This window comes from Strongylocentrotus purpuratus, unplaced genomic scaffold (genome assembly GCF_000002235.5).
Source record: "Strongylocentrotus purpuratus isolate Spur 01 unplaced genomic scaffold, Spur_5.0 spur5_scaffold_13, whole genome shotgun sequence".
In the NCBI taxonomy this organism is placed as follows: Eukaryota; Metazoa; Echinodermata; class Echinoidea; order Camarodonta; family Strongylocentrotidae; genus Strongylocentrotus; species Strongylocentrotus purpuratus.
This window is the reverse complement of record NW_022145598.1, coordinates 2,456,545-2,475,434: the sequence shown is the minus strand read 5'-3', so window position 1 is coordinate 2,475,434 and position 18,890 is coordinate 2,456,545. Positions and strand designations below refer to the sequence as shown.

The window sequence follows — 18,890 nt, the reverse complement described above, 5'->3', positions numbered from 1 at the left end:
CATTAAGACTGATGTTCATCTCTGGAACGTTTTCCCTACTCTAAACATTAAAGATAAAGCATTTTAATTTTGTACATTTAAAATACATGTATACTTCCTTGTTGTGACGTAGTTTTGTTTTTGCTTATATTTCAAGCCGGTACTAGTATGTGTCTCTGTACTTCCTGGCTTTAATAATAAAACTAATGATAAGGTGGATTTTCAATCCCCCCTCTCATACTATATTTCTTGGCGCCATGGTGCCATTGTTCTAGCAGCCATCAAGTAAAGCAAAGTACTTCTACCAAATAGAGAGCTAGAACAACATCACCAAATTTACCATGTTACATAATTAATCTAATACAAAATACTGATATAATATTTCGAAAACATTTTAGTCATTCTAAGATGCAGTACTTGATTGGGCAATAAGAGCTATCAGTAAGGGTCTCCTATTTCAGCGCATTTCGTTTTATATTTGGTGATGCCATTGCTCACCGTCGCTTTGCAACTAATGATCAAATAATAGTTATTTTCTTTCTCTCTCTCTCAATCTCTCTCTCTCTCTCTCTCTATTTTGCCATATATTCATCAGAACTAGCAGCAAACAATCAAACCTCAGACCAGGAAACAGATGGGACATCTTCAGGTACATCTTAATTTGTATTTATACAGTAGGCTTGCGGTTGCACCATGTGAGAGACGGGGAGGAATGGGGAGTCTTGACAATTAGGACTGTTGGTTATCTTTCTTAGTTTATAGTCTAAGGAGAACTATAGCACCGGTTGGAGAGGATGGGTAGAAGGAGTGGCTTAACGTTTCGAACAAATTGACTATCCGTCGTCAGGAGAAGGAAAGAAGGAACCGTTTTCAGGACTCCCCAATCCTCCCACCCCCTCTCTCACATAGTGCGACCGCAAGCCTACTGTACCGTGTGAGTCAAAAAAAAGTTTACACCTAGAAAAATGCTAATTATTTTAAAAATCATCAATGAACAGTAAATCATTATACATTTTATGAAAGAGTGTTTTATCCCAAATCATTTGGTATCATTTTTGTGTGATATTTGTTCACGCTTGGATGAACGGGAGGCATTGTTTGCGTAAGTGCAAATATCGATTTGCGCCAAAGTTGCTTGTGTGATGTTTAAATAAAAAAAAATTGGATTTGGGTATTAATTCGGTCTTTGCAGATCCAAATAACATCCCTAACAAAATTAATCATGCCACACATCTATCGAATATCAACCATCAACGAACATTTTGTGCGCGCGTGTGTGTGTGTGTGACTTTGCTTCTGCAAAAAGCATATGCAATGCATTTCATTTGATACATTCACTTCATTCTCTCACTCCGCTAATCCCAACATAATACATGCTGTAGGCATCATTTTGGCGCAAGTCGATTGTTGAACTCTCGCAAACAATGCCTCATGTTTATCCAAGCGTGAACACATACCACACAAAAATGATACCAAATGATTTGGGATAAAACACTTTTTCATAAGATGTATAATAATTTACTGTCCATAGATGATTTTTAAAATAATTAGTAATTTTCCAGGTGTAAACTTTTTTTTTACTCACACGGTATATCTACATCACCATGCAAGCCTAAAGCATCATCTAATTTAAATTTGTTTTTATTTGCATGTTAATAGAGCTTTTTCCTTTTGTTTACGGGTAGGTGAAAACACTGCAGAATAACTACCATTCATCGATACATTTTGAAAATAAATATAAATAAATATATGTCAATAAATGAAATAAAGTTCAAATTGTTTTCGTAAAAGTGAAAAAGCTTCCTTTATTGTTTTAAACTTTCATTCCTCTTTTTTTAAATATTGCCTTTAGTAAGGCTCTATAATGTCACGTTGGTGAGGGATACCTCTTGAGAGTGTATACTTTTAAGTATAAAAAAAAAAATGAGTGTCAATGATATTTTTTTTCTTTTTCTACAACTGTACCATTTAGAGTTCATCTTCAAACCACAAAGTATACTTCAAGTTGTAATAGTTTATGGATTAGTTCGTAATAACGATCGAATTATTTTGTTTGTATTGTTTTATCGTCAGCACCATCACCGCAAGGCTGGCATAGGATCGTCATCGATGTGGTCTTGATAGTTGCAGGGTCTTCCTTGATCATTATCATATTCTTGTAAGTAATCTGCAACCCTTTAAACCCGACAGAGAAATGATGAATATATAAATAGCATCGTAAATCGCCATGTAACAATCCTAGTGGTGATAGAGATATGAAGTAGGAATACAACTTTTATACAAATATTGATTTTGTCTTAATTTCAATTTCTTTCTTTTTTTAATCCTGGGTCTTGGTCTTAATCTTATCGTCAGTCATAAGAACGGTCGAGGATACATGAAATGGGTATTAAGGACTCACCCCAAAAATGTACCACCCTCTACTCCTTAAAGAAGCAAAGCAAATCAAAATAAACATTTTTTTTTTTTTTTTTTTTTTTTTTTGCATCGATACTTTTTTTTTAATTCTTGCTTCTGCTCAGTTTGGCTTGTCAGATATTTTATAAAGTTATGCTTTTCCTTTTCATTTTTTTCTTCTCCAATGATCGCAACTACTTTCTTTATTGAATTTACCAACAGTGCCGTGAGATCATGTCGACGCAGTCCTACGAAGGTTCGTTCATTGACAACACGAGAAGACTTTTCCATTCCCGACTGCGCCATGGTCAGTACTCTCGGGTCAAAGGAGAGTCCAACGCTCATCAACCGAAGCTACAGAAACTTCTCATTATCAACTCTGGAGAGAGATGCAGAATCATCGTGGCAAGACGGACAGGACAGGCCTGACGGCGCTGATAATGACACGGCGACCTGGACGGCGAGCATGACGACGGTGACGGAATCTGGCTCGGAAATCGTTGACGCTACGCCTCGTATGCGGGACAAGACATGTAGAGAGAAAGTCAGAGGTGATGATGGCTCAGGGTCTTTCAAGACCGAAAGAAGCTTCACCATAGTGTCTTCTCTGGCGGATTTCTTTCGTCCGGAGAGACCGGAGATAAAAACTCCAACAGCTTCCGACAGCTCGACCAATTACCCTGATGTTCCTAAGAAATCCACCAAATCCGTCAAACCTCTAAACCCAGATGTTGAGTATGCGTCGGTTAAGCCTCGCTGCAAATCTGCTTACATCCCGAGCGTCCAGAAACTACCAAATGTCAAAGAGCAGCCCGCTCGGAAGTCAGGCATATATTGTTCTACGGCTAAGATTGCCAGCAGATGGCACGTAAAGAAAAGCACCAAAGTCGAACAAGAAGGGTATGATGTAATGGACGACGCAGGTCCAGAAACCCCAAAGTCAAAGCCACAACCTGACGTTCCTGAGAAACCTTCCAAATCCGTTAAACCTCTAAACCCAACTGTTGAGTCTGCTTCGGTTAAGCCTCGCTGCAAGTCTTCCTACATTCCGAGCGTCCAGAAAATGAAAAAGAACCCAATGTTCCACCCCAACCTGAACAAAGGTAACACCAGCCACGACAAAGACGGTGAGGAATCGTTCCATGTCAGAGACGAGCCCGCTCGAAGGACAGACATAAATTGTTCTACGGCTGAGATGGCTAGCGGACAGCACGTAAAAAGAAGTGTCAAAGTCGATCAAGAAGGGTATGCTGTAATGGGAGGAGCAGGTCCAAAGTCAAGGCGAGCCTTACTACCGCGACAAAAACTACCAAATGCTAGAAATCATGCGTGCTTCTCAATGAAAGAGCTCGAATAAATTCGCAACATACATTTCCACCCAGTTTTCTTGTGATACAAGTAAGATGGCATAATTTCGCTTGGTTGCTCTCTTTATACCCGAATGCCAATTTCCCATGCAGTTTTCGTATTAATGGCGTTCAGTGGAGCCAGCGAACCATTAATATTTATTAATTAATAATTAATATTTAATATTGTCAAAGAGGTGATCTAGCTAATCTAGAGGTATGGAAAGAAATGTCTCAATATGAGATTTAGATGGCCTACGTACTAGTAATTTCAAATTTACTTAAGGATTTAGCCCCTCCCCCAACCAGAGCACGCCTGGTACGCATGAGGTTCTGATGTCATTATTATAAAGAAGTTTCCAGTGATATCAGACTTCCATGAAAATTGGTTTTTGCCCTTCCCGCCCCCTTCTCGAAAATTTTTCGCAGAGTATCTCACTTCATTATTCTTTCTGACTATACATGTTTCGAAAAATTGTGACCTCATGTTAATCATTGATATTTGCTTTGGATACAAAACTCTTTCAGTCATTCGAATCATTATCACCATCGTCATCATCATCATCATCATTATCATCATCATCATCATCATCATCATCATCATCCTCATCCTCATCATCTGCATCATCATCCCCATCCTCATCTGCATCACCATCATCTAAATTTGTATTTTCAATTACCTATCCGTTTCTGCTTAATAAATGTGTTAATATATTTCATGAGTTTTTTTCTGGGGCTGTCGTATTATCAAGCAATCTGCTTACAATGACAGTCCTTCTTCCGCAAATAATTTTATAATGTTTTATAATGTTTGAGGAAATTTAGTATTCATGACAGTTTATCATTTCGTTTTTGAAAATAACAATTTATATATATGTATTTGTTTATGTATGATTCATTGTCAGTAAAATACGTATTGTACTTTATATTATTATTGTTATCGAAAAACTGTATGTTTACATGAATGCAGAAGAAAATCAAATCAAATCAAATTTAAAAAAAAAGGAAAATTAAAGCACACCCTTATCCTCTTTATACCTAAATAATAACCTTTTACATTTGGTTCTTCAGGTTCGTAACAGCACGGAGCACCAGATGGGAAAACAAAATATACAGGGCGTATCATAATAAAGGATATTGAAGTTTAATGACGATTTATATGAAAACTACTGATTTCATAATCAAGCATTTTATGTCTGTTGTAAAGGACAGAATGTCCTCTTTTTAATGACACCCCGATCATACTACTACTGTCACAGTTGACTGAATAACAGAGCATTGTTGTCCACCATGTGAAAGGTGCACTGTGCCAAGTTTGATAACATTTCCTTCTTAGACACATAATCCACTCATTGTTCAGCATTTCAATATGTCTGGGCTGACACAAGCACTAATCTTTATAATTTATCTGTGAATGCTAACTTGTCACAATGCATCTTTCACATGGTGGACAGCAATGCTTTGTTATTCAGTCAACTGTGACAGTAGTAGTATGATCGGGGTGTCATTAAAAAGAGGACATTCTGTCCTTTACAACAGACATAAAATGCTTGATTATGAAATCAGTAGTTTTCATATAAATCGTCATTAAACTTCAATATCCTTTATTATGATACGCCCTGTATAGTAGCAAAATAAAGTTGTAATGTTGAGACCTGTAAATCAATGGAGTACAACAGAAATATAAATACAATTCAAATATTAATCTCTTTTCAATTTCAATCTTAATCAAATTAATCAATCTATATTTTGGTTTGAGTGTATCATGTATATAAAGTTTATGATGAACTTCTTGTACACATTTTTTTGTCTTCAATAGCAATGTCCATCATATTTGCGTTTATCATGGTATTAAATGAAAAATGGACATATTACAAATATAACGACAGTTTTGTTTCTGTTATGTGATTCAAAAGCACAGGGGCTGTACGATTTTGCGATTATGTTGCACCCGATTTGACGAGCAGAAGGTATGGTTTGGTTTGTTGGTTGGTTTGATTGGTTGGTTGATGGTTTGTTGGTTGTTTGATTGGTTGGTCATGTTGATTAGTCAGTTGGTTGATTGGTTTGTTTTGGGGATCAACTTTGTTGATTGATTTGTTATTTGGTTCAACTTATTTTAAATAGTTTAATGGTTATTGTTGATTTTTTTTGTCACTTGGTTAATTGCTTGAATGGTTCAACTTAATTATTTTGTGGATTGGATGGTTGGTCCTTTTGTTGATTGGTTGTTTGGTTGGTTAATAAGTTGTTCGTTTGTGCGGTAGATTGGTAGGTTGGTAGGATGGTTGGTCGATCATAATGATCGTGTAGTTGGTTGAGCTGTTTGCTGTTTGCTTGGTTGTTAAATTTATTGGTTGGTTGGTTGGTTTATTGGTTGGTCAGATGATTGATTGATTGATTGGTTGATGGATTGATTGGTTGATTGATTTTTTGGTTTGTTGGTTAGTTGCGTGGTTGGTTGATTAGCTACAATGTAGTTGGTTGGTTAGTTATTTGGTTGGTTGGTTTACTGATTTGTGGATTGTTAGTTGGATTATTGGTTGGTTTGTGGTTTATAGTTGGTTGATTGGTTGATTGATTGATTGGTTGGTCGGTTGATTTGGTTGTGGGTGCTTGGGTGGTTGGCTAATTGATTGGTTTCGTGGATAATGGCTTTGTCAGTTGCTTGGTAACCGGGTAGTTGGTTAATTGATTTATTACACTTTGTGGATTGTTTTGACTTTCTTTGGTTGATTTTCTTTGTTTGGTTTCGTGGATGGTGGCTTTTTCGGTTGCTTGGTAACCGGGTAGTTGGTTAATGGATTTATTACACTTTGTGGATTGTTTTGATTTTCTTTGGTTGATTTTCTTTGTTTGGTTTCGTGGATGGTGGCTTTGTGGGTTGCTTGGTAACCGGTTAGCTGGTTAATTGATTTATTAAACTTTTTTGATTGCTTCGTTAGTTTTGACTTTCTTTTGTCTTGGTTTCTGGACTGTCAGGATTTGTTAGACACAAAACATTTGCCAACCCCTTTAGACGCATAATAGAGATGTTTAGACTCGTGTCTCTAAACAAACACTCTTGTTAATAGAGCAGTACTTCAGAGAAATCGAACTGGTTAGAACATGCTGTTTCAGTGTTAAAATGTTTTGAATATTTATCCATCGTTTAGTTTCATATTGATCCTCAAAGACTACATGAATCCCCTATGACGCTATGCAGAATCACGATGTGTTCAGCACTAAGTAAGCCCAAGGAGAAGGCGCAATACCCAATACATATCGGAATGAATTGGACTGAATATACATGTATAAGGTATGTACATGAACAGTCTACCCATGGAATACGTGTTAGACATTTAAACCACATTTACATCAAGTGTTGCTAATAAAAGATATTTTACTTTCGTAAAGTCAAATTACCGATCATCTTGTTTCGTAGCGCTCACTTCCTCATTGCACGAGCCATGGCTTGTTGAGAGGTTTTTTCTATTGTGACGTATTAAGTATAAGCCTCGGATCGGGATAATTTCCCCTCAAATAATCTCCCCCACCTCCAAATGTCCATGATCATGGTCGCTGTACGTGTCATGCGAATCAAGTAGTAAGTGTTTACGAATTAGAAGGAAAACAAACTCTTTCATGAGGTGACAGATGCAGGGCCCAACAGTGTAATACTTTGCTAGATGATATCCCATTAGTCCTACACAAATTCATGATTTATAAAGCATGGTTGGGGGAAGGGCTATAAATCGCACGAGATCAATAGCTCACGTGACCAACAGCCAATTAGATCAACATGTCTGTCTCGTAAAGTCTTGTGGCATCATCTTTAGGGTTCACTAGTCAGACAGCACATGAGACTGCTATATCGGTGTTCTGGCATGCGTGGGTCTTCGTTCAACTTTGTAAGGGTTAACTACACTGATATCCCAAGCAGGCGCGGGTTCACGAGGGGGGGGGACGTGCCCCAGACCCCCCGGCCAAAAAGCAGTTTTAAAAAGATGGTAGCGTTAATTTGACCTTTTTAAAACAAAAAATGAAAATGCCCCCCCCCCCCGGCACCAATAACAACAAAAAACGGCAATTTTAAATTTCGCTCAATTGAACACATTTTAAGTTACACATTTTAAGTATTAACATAACATAGTATTCTTTCTTGATTATTTGGTGGCTCTGAAAAGAGCCGTTTGTTATTAACATACTATGTTATGTTAATATCGTAAAGAAAGTAAAGAAAGTAAAGAAAATCCTAGATTTCTTGTTGTCGCGGGCAGCGTTGCCTGCGAGTTCCAAGAAAGTGAGTGGGTCATATCAATAAATTAAGCTTAACCTTTATAAAGTCAACACTAAAGTTTTGAGAACAATAAATCCTACTTTTGAATTTTTAACTATATGATCATATGGTCTCATTGAGTGTAACAGTAACATACACTAGTGTTATCCTGACATCTTATCATATCATTTTGCAAGTTTTGATGGCCCATGAAATATCGAACTAATGCCTATCCATTCTTTTCTCACGGCAAGAAAATAAGGCATAAGAGGCATTGGTTCGATTTTGTTTACAGTGAATGTTGATGATATCTTGATAGTAGTTGTGAAAGTGGCTTTCAAAACTTCCCAGCCGGTTGTCTATCATAAATCATCCAACGTTTTAGCTACATCATTTAGATTTTGCTTTTGAATATCGATTTCTCCAAGGACAACAAACCAGAAGTGTATTAAAACAGGACCTAGTCGAGGGCGACATTATTTTCTGCGATCCCTTAAGAATAAGACGTATATGATATAGAGGATAGAGTCTGCAATGGCTTGTGGACTGATCGAGTAGGAATATGATGTTTGCAATTAAGGGAGCCTTGATTCTGTTGATTCTGTTGTTGATCATTTCAGTGGCGATTACCTTTGCTAAGCATGGTAAATTTTAAGGGATAAAGAAATATATGCGTAAAATGGCCTCAGCATATTCATAACATCAAATAATGCGCGCACATACACTCACACACACACACACACACACGCACATACAATCCCGGGCACACACGAGCACACTGAAAGGTACTAGGCACGCCCACGCATACATTTTACAAATTGTTTTAGTGATGCCTCTGAAACGCACACCCTCCCTCATCATCACACTATTTAAAAACGTCATTTGCATTTGGATTAAGAATAATAATCTGCAAGATTTATTTTCTCGAAATAACCAACTCAAGAGAAATAACAATACACATCATATTGTCTACCCACAATTAAAAAAAGTATTTTTGTAATAGCATGTTTTTATTTTTTTATTTAGAGTTTTTTTGTGGAATTAGCGTCTTGAGAGATACTAAATCTGAGAGTGCAATTTAAAACGTCAGTTTACCTCACCATATTTATACTAGAACAACTGTCCGATTTCATGACTATGAAATTCTAAAGTTTTTCATTTGTTTTTGATAATGTAGGTCCGGGTTTTATGGGATGCTACCTTCCGGAAAGCACCTACAAGGTCTCTTACCACCGAATATATGTCACAAAGCTTGGATGAATGTAAGGACGAGTGTAGCATAGATGGAAAATCATATGCGGCGATATCAGAAAGCACTTGCTTTTGTAGTAATGGCCTTCCAACGATCCAGGAATCAGAGGACACACAATGCAATTCACCCTGCCCAGGGAATATCAACCAGACCTGCGGATCAAGAACACATTCTTCGCAAGGAGTATCAACTGTATAATAGAGTGAATTATAGGTTTGAGAAAGGATACCATGTGTATCGGTGAAACGGTTGTATAAACACAAGGTTACATAATACAGAATCGTTCTACGGATGAGATGGCTAGCAGACAGCACGTAAAGAGAAGTGTCAAAGTCGACCAAGAATGGTATGCTGTAATGGACGGAGCAGGTCCAAATTAAGTCAAAGCGAGCTTTACTACCACGACAAAAACTACCAAAGGCTAGACATTACGAGTGCTTCTCAGTGCAAGAACTCGATTGGATTCGCAACATACTTTTCCACCCAGTTTTCTTGTGATGGAAATAAGATGGCATACATGTAATTTCGCTCGGTTGCTCCCTTACCCAAATGCAGTGTTGAGTGGAGCCAGCAAACCATACAATAGGGACTTTTAGATTTGAACACAGACAATCTGGATTGCTACGGACGACGTCCTTTTAATGCACGGCCTTGAAAGGACGTCACACGTATTAGTCCACGCAAATCTAAAAGTCCTTATTAGATATGATATTACATCGTTACAAGGGCTATTTATTCTTGTATATGTAAGAAGGTCGTTGGTGGCAGGCTTTAGAACCGTGACCTTCACCCCTCTTCCACCCGCTTATGAAGGCATTTGAAGAGCCATGTTTTTCAGGGAACATGTTTTATCTGATGTTCTTCCAACCTTGCATGATAACAATGCTAACGCTCACAAATTTTTGTTCACCTCTTCCCAGAACTCAACCTTCTTTTTTAAACGAATAAGTATAATTATAAGGCTTATGAATATGTTAAAAAAACATGATATTTGTTTACATAATGGGTAATTTAAGGCGAGAAAGATGTTACGTAATGTTAAGGGGGTGTGACTTCTCAATGTACAAGTAGATTACCCGTATATGAATTGGATGCGTAGGCTATGCCTGTACGGGTACGTGTATAATGCATATGTGTGTACAGTCAATTGGGCCTTGGAGTGTGACAATTGTAGTCGGGAACTTGGGCGCTAATGAATTTGTATTAGGTTTTGGTGTAGAGAAACCCGATTAACGAAGAATTATGATTAAAGTTTGATTTATTATGTTAGAAATGTAATATTTATCCAGTTTATACACTTTGGGCATTTGCAATGTCTTAAAGTTAATGTCATAAAGATTATTACAATTTGCTTTGATTTGTATACACAGTCTACATACATTTTGAACATGTAAAAGTAAATAGGCCTACATAAAAGTCGCATAAGTAGGGCTGAGTAGATGAATTATATACTTCACCAAGATACTTTTTATACATTTACTACTAGCAACTATTTCAGGTTTTTTAAAGTGTGACCTCTTATTTTCATCTTATCACGCAAGCTTTATTGTTGACTGATTCAATATCAATCCATGATAACCATAATAGTACTTGAAAAATTGTCATGATGTACAGGGGGGGGGGCTATACAAGAGGAACATAGGAGAGTGAGGGGGTGGTCACCATTGACTATCTGACCCCTTCTCGGGCTCTAACTTGCGCTTGAGGGTAAAGAGTCTCCTTCCCTTTTGCCTTCTTGCCCCCTGGTGAGGTGGAGTCCGCTGGGAGGGTGTGGGCTCGCTTCTGTTCCTTAGAGGCGGAATCACCAGTACTGGAGATAACTGGTTTAACCAGTAGCCTAGTTCTTCACTGTCCTTAGATTGGCATAGATACTCAGACCCATCAACTAACTTGAGCCTGAAAACATGCTTCTTATTGGTGTAGTCTTCAGGATATATTCAGCAGTAGCCCCACTGAGATTAATAGGATGCTCGTTGTTGAATGTGATCTCCTTCAGCTTGTTCTTAGAATCCTTGTAGAATGACAGTGATTGGCCATTGGTGATACCATAAACAATTGGTTGCAAAATCTGTTGGAAGCCTTCTTGCCTCCCTACTCGAATTGGTGCTTCCTCACGAAGTATCCTTCGGCCTCATTGCTACCACTGAACGCTCCTGCTTGTACCATACCAGGTGCCGGTTCCTCCTCTCCGTTCATGGGTGCATCGTCGGTATGACCCTCTGCACCGTCTACCACAATGGCATGCACCTCCCTTTGAGCCTCCTGGCTCACCATCTCTTGGACTTATTCAACGTACTTGGTGGCAGCTTGCCTTATCTCTGCCTGTTCCTGCTGCTGTTGCTCCTCCTCGGCCTCCTCCATTGTTCTTTCCTAATTCTGCCTCTCCGCATACATGAAGTCATTAACAATCTTGTGCTTGAGAGATGGTGATTCGTTCATAGGTGGAGAATTCTCACCGGCATTACGACGGTCCTTGTCTTGACGTTTGCGTAGCTCTCTCAACTCAAATGTTGTGAGTTTCTCAAGCGCGGTGAATCTCTCTCCCTGGCAATAGAGGGCCTTCTCAAAGGCCTCGGGCCTCTTGATCAACTTCTCCACCTTATCCAGAGAGTCCCCATAATCATCACTTCTCAGGTATTGTTCTTGGCTCATCAGCCAGGCGTCAGTAGCATGGGCATCACGAGCAAACTGGTATACCTCCAGAACGAGCTGTAGGTATTCCCATCTATGGCGTTCTGTGAAGTTACCATCCCCATTGTCAACCTCTGCCTGATGTTCTGATGACCGTTCATCAGAAGCTCAACACTGGATACATCCCTGGCCTTGTCCTGGTTGATGATCTGAAGGAAGATGTCCTCCATCCACATCATGAGGTTGAGGAATCTAAAGAGCTCATCGGTCTGGTCAAGTCTGACGCAGCAGAACTTGATAGATGAGTTCAGGTTGTTCCATGCATCCACCACCTTATGTTCTCGGTTGTCAATCTCCCTGGGCTTGTCACCAGCATAGGTGGCACGAAGACGGTCAGCCTCCTCGTGAACATCGTTGACCTGTTGGCCAAGAACAGGGAGATCACTCTGGAAAGAGACATGTTTCCTCTGTAAGATGGCTTCCGACTGCTGATCCTTGCTTAGCTCCTCAGACATCTCCTGTTGCTTCTCGTGTATATGAGCAAGGACATCCTTAGCATCGGAGTAGCTCATGCGAGGCAGCCAACACCTTGGTCCTTGTATCAATGAGTTCCAGCGCTCTTCAACTATCATGTACAGCCTGTACATGTACATGTCCTGTTCACTCATCCAGGCCTCAACCTCTGCTGCACTGAAGTAGTACTGTTGTGCCTTATTTGAGTCAACCAGCTTATCTTTCCTCCCTGCGATGGCCGACTTGAGCATGATGACGTGTTCCCCCAGCTCTGTGATGCTGACCTTAATGTTCTCTGACTGATGATGGCCCTGCTCAATCATGGCCTTACCCCGGTCGATCACCTCCTCCACACGAGGAACATGGCCGTCCACCTTGACATTGAGAGTGTTGGTCTTCTTCTGCAGGGTCTTTACTGTCTACAGTTGTTGCCCACATCGTGGGAAGTGACCGGGGACAGTTTTTCCTGGTCCCAGATCTTCTTATCATCTAGATCCCTGAGAACCTAGTAACCCGGCTACTCCGCCTCAAGCACCCCTCGCCTCTTCTTGATGGGATCTGACAAGTTGCTGAAGCGCTGCGCCATGAGTTCCTTCTTGGCTGTTACCTTCTCTATGTGTTCGACATTCTCTAGTGATGATACATGGCATTACAAGCTGTCAATCTCCTCTTGCTTGATCAACATGAACTGTTCATAGACCCGTTGTTTCTTGAGCAAGTTGTTGACTGAGACCGGGTCATTAGCAGCATCAGCATGACATAGCTCAGTCTCGAAGTCAACAATATTCTGTTCCATGTGATCACATGCGCCGGTGAAGAGCTGCTGGCTGTTCAGGCTTCAAACAGGGTCTTGCCCTTGGTCTTGGTGGTGTTCTCTAGCTCGTTCCATTGCTGATCCAGGTCTGCAAACTTGGCTTGGACATCATCTTCGGTCTCTGGCTTCTCCTTGATGAGTTCAGCTCAGCTTCAAAGGCCCGGTGTTTCTGCCATTTGCTGTGAAGGCTCCTGGCTCCGTCGTAGGTTTCTTATTAAGCTTATTTTCTCCACCACCCAGAGACCAAGCTCCTCAGACTCTTGCAGGAAGGACTGTAGGAGACGGCTGTTCTCTAGCTTCTCAAGCATAGCCTCTGCAACAATACGGTTGGCCTTTCTTCTCTCATCGATGTTCTCTACCTTCTTGTTGATCTTATCTGCAGCATAGTGGTCTTCATCACAGAGCATGTTGGCAAAGGACAACACTGTATTAATCTTCTCATCATTGGTAGCCATCTGGCCAATGAAGTGCTCATACTTCTGGATAGTTGCTCTACCTTGGTGAGAAAGTACTCCTGTCGGTTAAGGATGCTATCAGCTTGACGTGCATCACGCTGGCACATCTGGTCGTTAAGAGCCTGGGAAAGCAGGAGCCCACGATTGTCCTACATTTGGTGCAGTTCCAGCCATCTATCTCCCAAAGCTTGCAGACGCTGTCTAAGGAACATGTACTGCGTGTCTGTCTGTGTGTCCCTCGGTGATGCGTTCACCGTTCTCCTTCATCTTGGCGTACTTGTCTTCATAGCCTTCAATCTCATCCTTGATGGCAGCATGTTTGTTGAGTACTTCTCAGTCTCAGCAAGGGAATCTGGGGTCTTTTGTGAAGTCACTTTGGTCATGGTCGTGGACAGGCAAGACTGGAAGTCATCCAGGTTGCGCAAGACTTGTTGGAGGTCACCGGCCTCAGACAGAGCCGCTTCGCGAGATTTCAGCAGTTTATTGAGTTCAAGCCATACAATCATGATCTCATCGTATCTCTTCTTGATGAGTTCTGCCTCCGCAGGATGTTCCTGGGCAAGCTTCTGTGCCTCGTTGTTAAGGGATTCAAGCATAGCCTCGAAAGCTTAGCCTGCGCTGTAGTACAATGATGCCTCCCAAATCATTGCCGAGCTCTTCGGTGGTCTGGATGAGACGAGCTTTGTCCCTTATCCATTGGGTGGTCTCCTGGCGTTCGATGTGGTAGGTCTGTACCTCTGTGACTGCCATGGCGGCATGCTGCTTCTGCTGCAGCAGGACATGTAGATCGACCCATCTTGAGTTGAGCTGGTTCTGTTTTGTAGTGATCTCTGTTGAGTTGGGATGCTCTACGGCTAGCAGCTTTCTGGACAGCTGGTTGACTAATTCTACTTTGACTCCGTTGACCTCTACCTCCTTCCCCCCTCCGGACTGTCAAAGCGTGCAAGGATGACCTCGTTGGATTTCAGGTCCTCAGCAGAGATCAGAGCATCCAATGGGTGCTCCTTCTCATCTATCCAGGCCTCGACAGCGTTAACTTCGTTGAAGAGTTTGTACAGGGAAAGAGCATCCAGGAGACGTTGCTTGAGAAGCTTGGCAAGCTCCAGAAGCTCCTTTTAACGTAGAACGGTGGTCCCAAGACGAGTCTGCACCACTGGAGAATCACTGTCCTGTTCTCCCAGCTCTCCTGCTTGCTTTCGCAGGCCATCAATGATTGTCTCATAGTTCTGCAATTCTTCTGTTACCTCCCTATATTTCTTGTTTTATCCCTTCCGACATCCTCACTGGAAACGAGACGGAGGGTATCCAGCATGAAGGTGTCGACATCATCAGCATCAGCAAATAACTGGTAGAGGTCAACAGCCTCCATGAGACGAGCATTCCTCTGACCAGACAGCTCCTGTAGACTCTTCCACATGTTCTTGACATTGGTGATGCGGTCCTAAATCTTTGATGCTCCAAAGTTTTCCTCTGCGATCAGGTCTTCGCCTTCCCGGATGTTGCTCTCCAGTTGTGCGTCACGACCCGATCGCTCGCTCTCCCAAGCCTTGTGTCTGTTAAAGGGATCGTTTAACAATGTTAAATCTGAGATACAAGGCCCTAAGTGTTATCAGTGTCTGTGATTCCAGCATGTTGTGTTTCTGTATAAGATCCTCTACCCCATCAAGTGCTTGCCGTAGTCCTCCGATAACAGCAGCATCTTATTTTTCTTCCATGGAGTCGAGGGTAAGCTGGAGTCTGACACGTCGGGCCTTCAGCAGCTCTATCAGGTAATCCCACATACGTAGGATGCTGTTTTTCCTTGCAATAATCGTTTCAATGTCATGAAACCACTTCTCTTCCAGTTCTTGGGCAACGGCCACCACAGCAAACACTCTCTCCTGGTTGGCCTTGATGTCAGTCTCGATGGCCTCATGCTTCTTGGCAGCAGCCTCTAGGCAGGTCAAAGCCAAAGTTGTCCCGGGCTACAAGTCGTTGGTTCTCACTCAGCCAGGTCTCACGCATGACTGCCTTTCGGTCAAAGCGAGCGTTTAGATGCTCCAGCTTCCCCTGGCGGATCAGCTCCTGGCGCAGCGCCAGCTCACGGCCATGCTCAGATTTTTACAAGTTCTCCCATGCCTTGTTGATTTCATGCACTAGCTTGCCTTCCTTAGGCATAAAGGTTTTATGGTTGTTAGCTCTCATCTTACTCTGAATGGTGAACAACATCACTTCAAGGATGCCCTTTTTAATGAATTAGGGAGGTTTCTCAACTATTCTGTAGGTGTTGAATAAGAGAAGCTGCTGTTGAACACCTTGCAACAATTTGGCAAAGTCGTGGTCATTCAGGATCTCGACGATCTGCCTGATCCACTTCAAGAGATCCGACGTAACCTTATCATACTCGGTGATGAGCTCGTCGTTGTCCATGGTACCGTTAATGACCTTGCCGATACGCTTACCGGACACGGTCTCAGCCTTCATCTTGGAGAAGTAGTGATAGTAGGTCACCACAAAGGTGATGATGGACTTCTCGTCTGGATGGTCCACAACAATATATTCAGGGTCTAGGAGCTTCATGAGCCTCAGCTTCTGTTCAGCAACATTGAAGACATTTTTGAGATTCTAAACGGGTTGTACTTTGGTCAGTTTGTTCTAGTCGAAGAGGTCCGACCTGTGTTTGTGTACACGGGCAATGAAGGTCAGCCCATCTCACCAGCTTGTGGTAAAGTTGCGGATGTCCACATTGGAGTAGCCAGCTGTTTTCATTTGGCATCAGAGGAGGAGGGCATCATTAGCCGATTGCGTCTTCGTGTTGTCTCCATCTTCAAAATGAATGTCTTGAATCTGGAATCTAAGGATGATGGTCCAGATAAGATCGAGGGTCAATCTGTGGTCGCTATCTACGATACCATGACATCTCATGTTCTCTAAATGTACTTGCTTCTCTTCCAGAAATTGCAGGGCCTTGTCTACGTTCTCTAAACAGTAAATGCGCATCTCGCCTTTCGTGGGTTTAGACGGTTTGTCTCCTGATAAAACTTATTAGCATACGTCTATCATATAAATCCATATAATATAGATCAACAATGCGACATCCAACTCTTTGTAAATGTGGGTTTACCGTGGTCATTTAGGATCTCGACGATCTGCCTGATCCACTTCAAGATATCCGACGTAACCTTATCATACTCGGTGATGAGCTCGTCGTTGTCCATGGTACCGTTAATGACCTTGCCGATACGCTTACCGGACACGGTCTCAGCCTTCATCTTGGAGAAGTAGTGATAGTAGGTCACCACAAAGGTGATGATGGACTTCTCGTCTGGATGGTCCCCAACAATATATTCAGGGTCTAGGAGCTTCATGAGCCTCAGCTTCTGTTCAGCAACATTGAAGACATTGTTGAGATTCTAAACGGGTTGTACTTTGGTCAGTTTGTTCTAGTCGAAGAGGTCCGACCTGTGCTTGTGTACACGGGCATTAAAGGCCAGCCCATCTCACCAGCTTGTGGTAAAGTTGCGGATGTCCACATTGGAGTAGCCGGCTGTTTTCATTTGGCACCAGAGGAGGAGGGCATCATTAGCCGATTGCGTCTCCGTGTTGTCTCCATCTTCAAAATGAATGTCTTGAATCTGGAATCTAAGGATGATGGTCCAGATAAGATCGAGGGTCAATCTGTGGTCGCTATCTACGATACCATGACATCTCATGTTCTCTAAATGTACTTGCTTCTCTTCCAGACATTGCAGGGCCTTGTCTACGTTCTCTAAAGAGTAAATGCGCATCTCGCCTTTCGTGGGTTTAGACAGTTTGTCTCCTGATAAAACTTATTAGCATACGTCCATCATATAAATCCATATATAGATCAACAATGCGACATCCAACTCTTTTTAAATGTGGGTTCACCGTGGTCATTCAGGATCTCGACGATCCGCCTGATCCACTTCAAGATATCCGACGTAACCTTATCATACCCGGTGATGAGCTCGTCGTTGTCCATGGTACCGTTAATGACCTTGCCGATACGCTTACCGGACACGGTCTCAGCCTTTATCTTGGAGAAGTAGTGATAGTAGGTCACCACAAAGGTGATGATGGACTTCTCGTCTGGATGGTCCACAACAATATATTCAGGGTCTAGGAGCTTCATAAGCCTCAGCTTCTGTTCAGCAACATTGAAGACATCGTTGAGATTATAAACGGGTTGTACTTTGGTCAGTTTGTTCTAGTCGAAGAGGTCCGACCTGTGCTTGTGTACACGGGCATTGAAGGCCAGCCCATCTCATCAGCTTGTGGTAAAGTTGCGGATGTTCACATTGGAGTAGCCGGCTGTTTTCATTTGGCACCAGAGGAGGAGGGCATCATTAGCCGATTGCGTCTCCGTGTTGTCTCCATCTTCAAAATGAATGTCTTGAATCTGGAATCTAAGGATGATGGTCCAGATGAGACCGAGGGTCAATCTGTGGTCGCTATCTACGATACCATGACATCTCATGTTCTCTAAATGTACTTGCTTCTCTTCCAGAAATTGCAGGGCCTTGTCTACGTTCTGTAAACAGTGAATGCGCATCTCGCCTTTCGTGGGTTTAGACAGTTTGTCTCCTGATAAAACTTATTAGCATACGTCCATCATATAAATCCGTATATAGATCAACAATGCGACATCCAACTCTTTGTAGGTCTTTGTGGGTTTACCCATTTTGTAAATGTTTTCCTCTGCAACATTTCACGCTCATCTGCCAGCGTTCTGATTCGAACGTTCAAACAGCTTGGCTCCTCCATCATCCAAAGCAGTGTCTTCATTGTCGTCATACTTGACGCCATTGTTTTACATTTCCAACGACATGGTTCAGAGCCTAATGCCCCGGTGATACTTGCCCGCATTTTGGTTTGCGCATAGTTTGCGCGTAGACACATACTCTTGCGTGCCAATGCGGGAAGTATTCGTGGTAGCTTGCGGGAGGATGCGGGCGGATGCGGGCCGTGCGTGAAATGCGTGACAGAATTTTCAAAATGTTCAAAATGTTGGCACGACAATTTTGTTTGGCAACGTTCGTGAACACTTTGTGAACTATGCGCACCCTATGCGCTGCCTAGTCGTGCCAGTGCGCGCCGATGCGTGTCCGATGGCCTAGCGGCACGCATTTTTACGACTAGTTAACGACTAATTTGCGCATTGGCTGCGCATACTTCCCGCATACTTCCCATGCCATGCGCATAGTCTACGAATGCGTGTCCTGGTGGTTACGCGTTGCGTGAACTA

At 41.9% G+C, this 18,890-nt stretch overlaps 1 protein-coding gene across 1 annotated transcript; it reads right to left on the bottom strand.

Moving 5' to 3' along the window:
• Positions 1-11,515: 11,515 nt before the first annotated feature.
• On the bottom strand, positions 11,516-18,452 carry LOC580600 (spectrin beta chain; the record flags this gene model as incomplete). The annotated part of the gene is given in 22 exon segments (XM_030983821.1): positions 11,516-12,003; positions 12,006-12,430; positions 12,432-12,473; positions 12,509-12,803; positions 12,806-13,208; positions 13,211-13,335; positions 13,338-13,402; positions 13,404-13,680; positions 13,683-13,878; positions 13,880-13,974; positions 13,977-14,254; positions 14,256-14,566; positions 14,569-14,906; positions 14,909-15,224; positions 15,259-15,302; positions 15,305-15,350; positions 15,352-15,583; positions 15,585-16,069; positions 17,643-18,240; positions 18,242-18,315; positions 18,317-18,383; positions 18,385-18,452. Coding segments are annotated over 22 exon segments (5,268 nt in total), but the record flags the coding sequence as incomplete, so codon positions are not given.
• Positions 18,453-18,890: the final 438 nt, after the last annotated feature.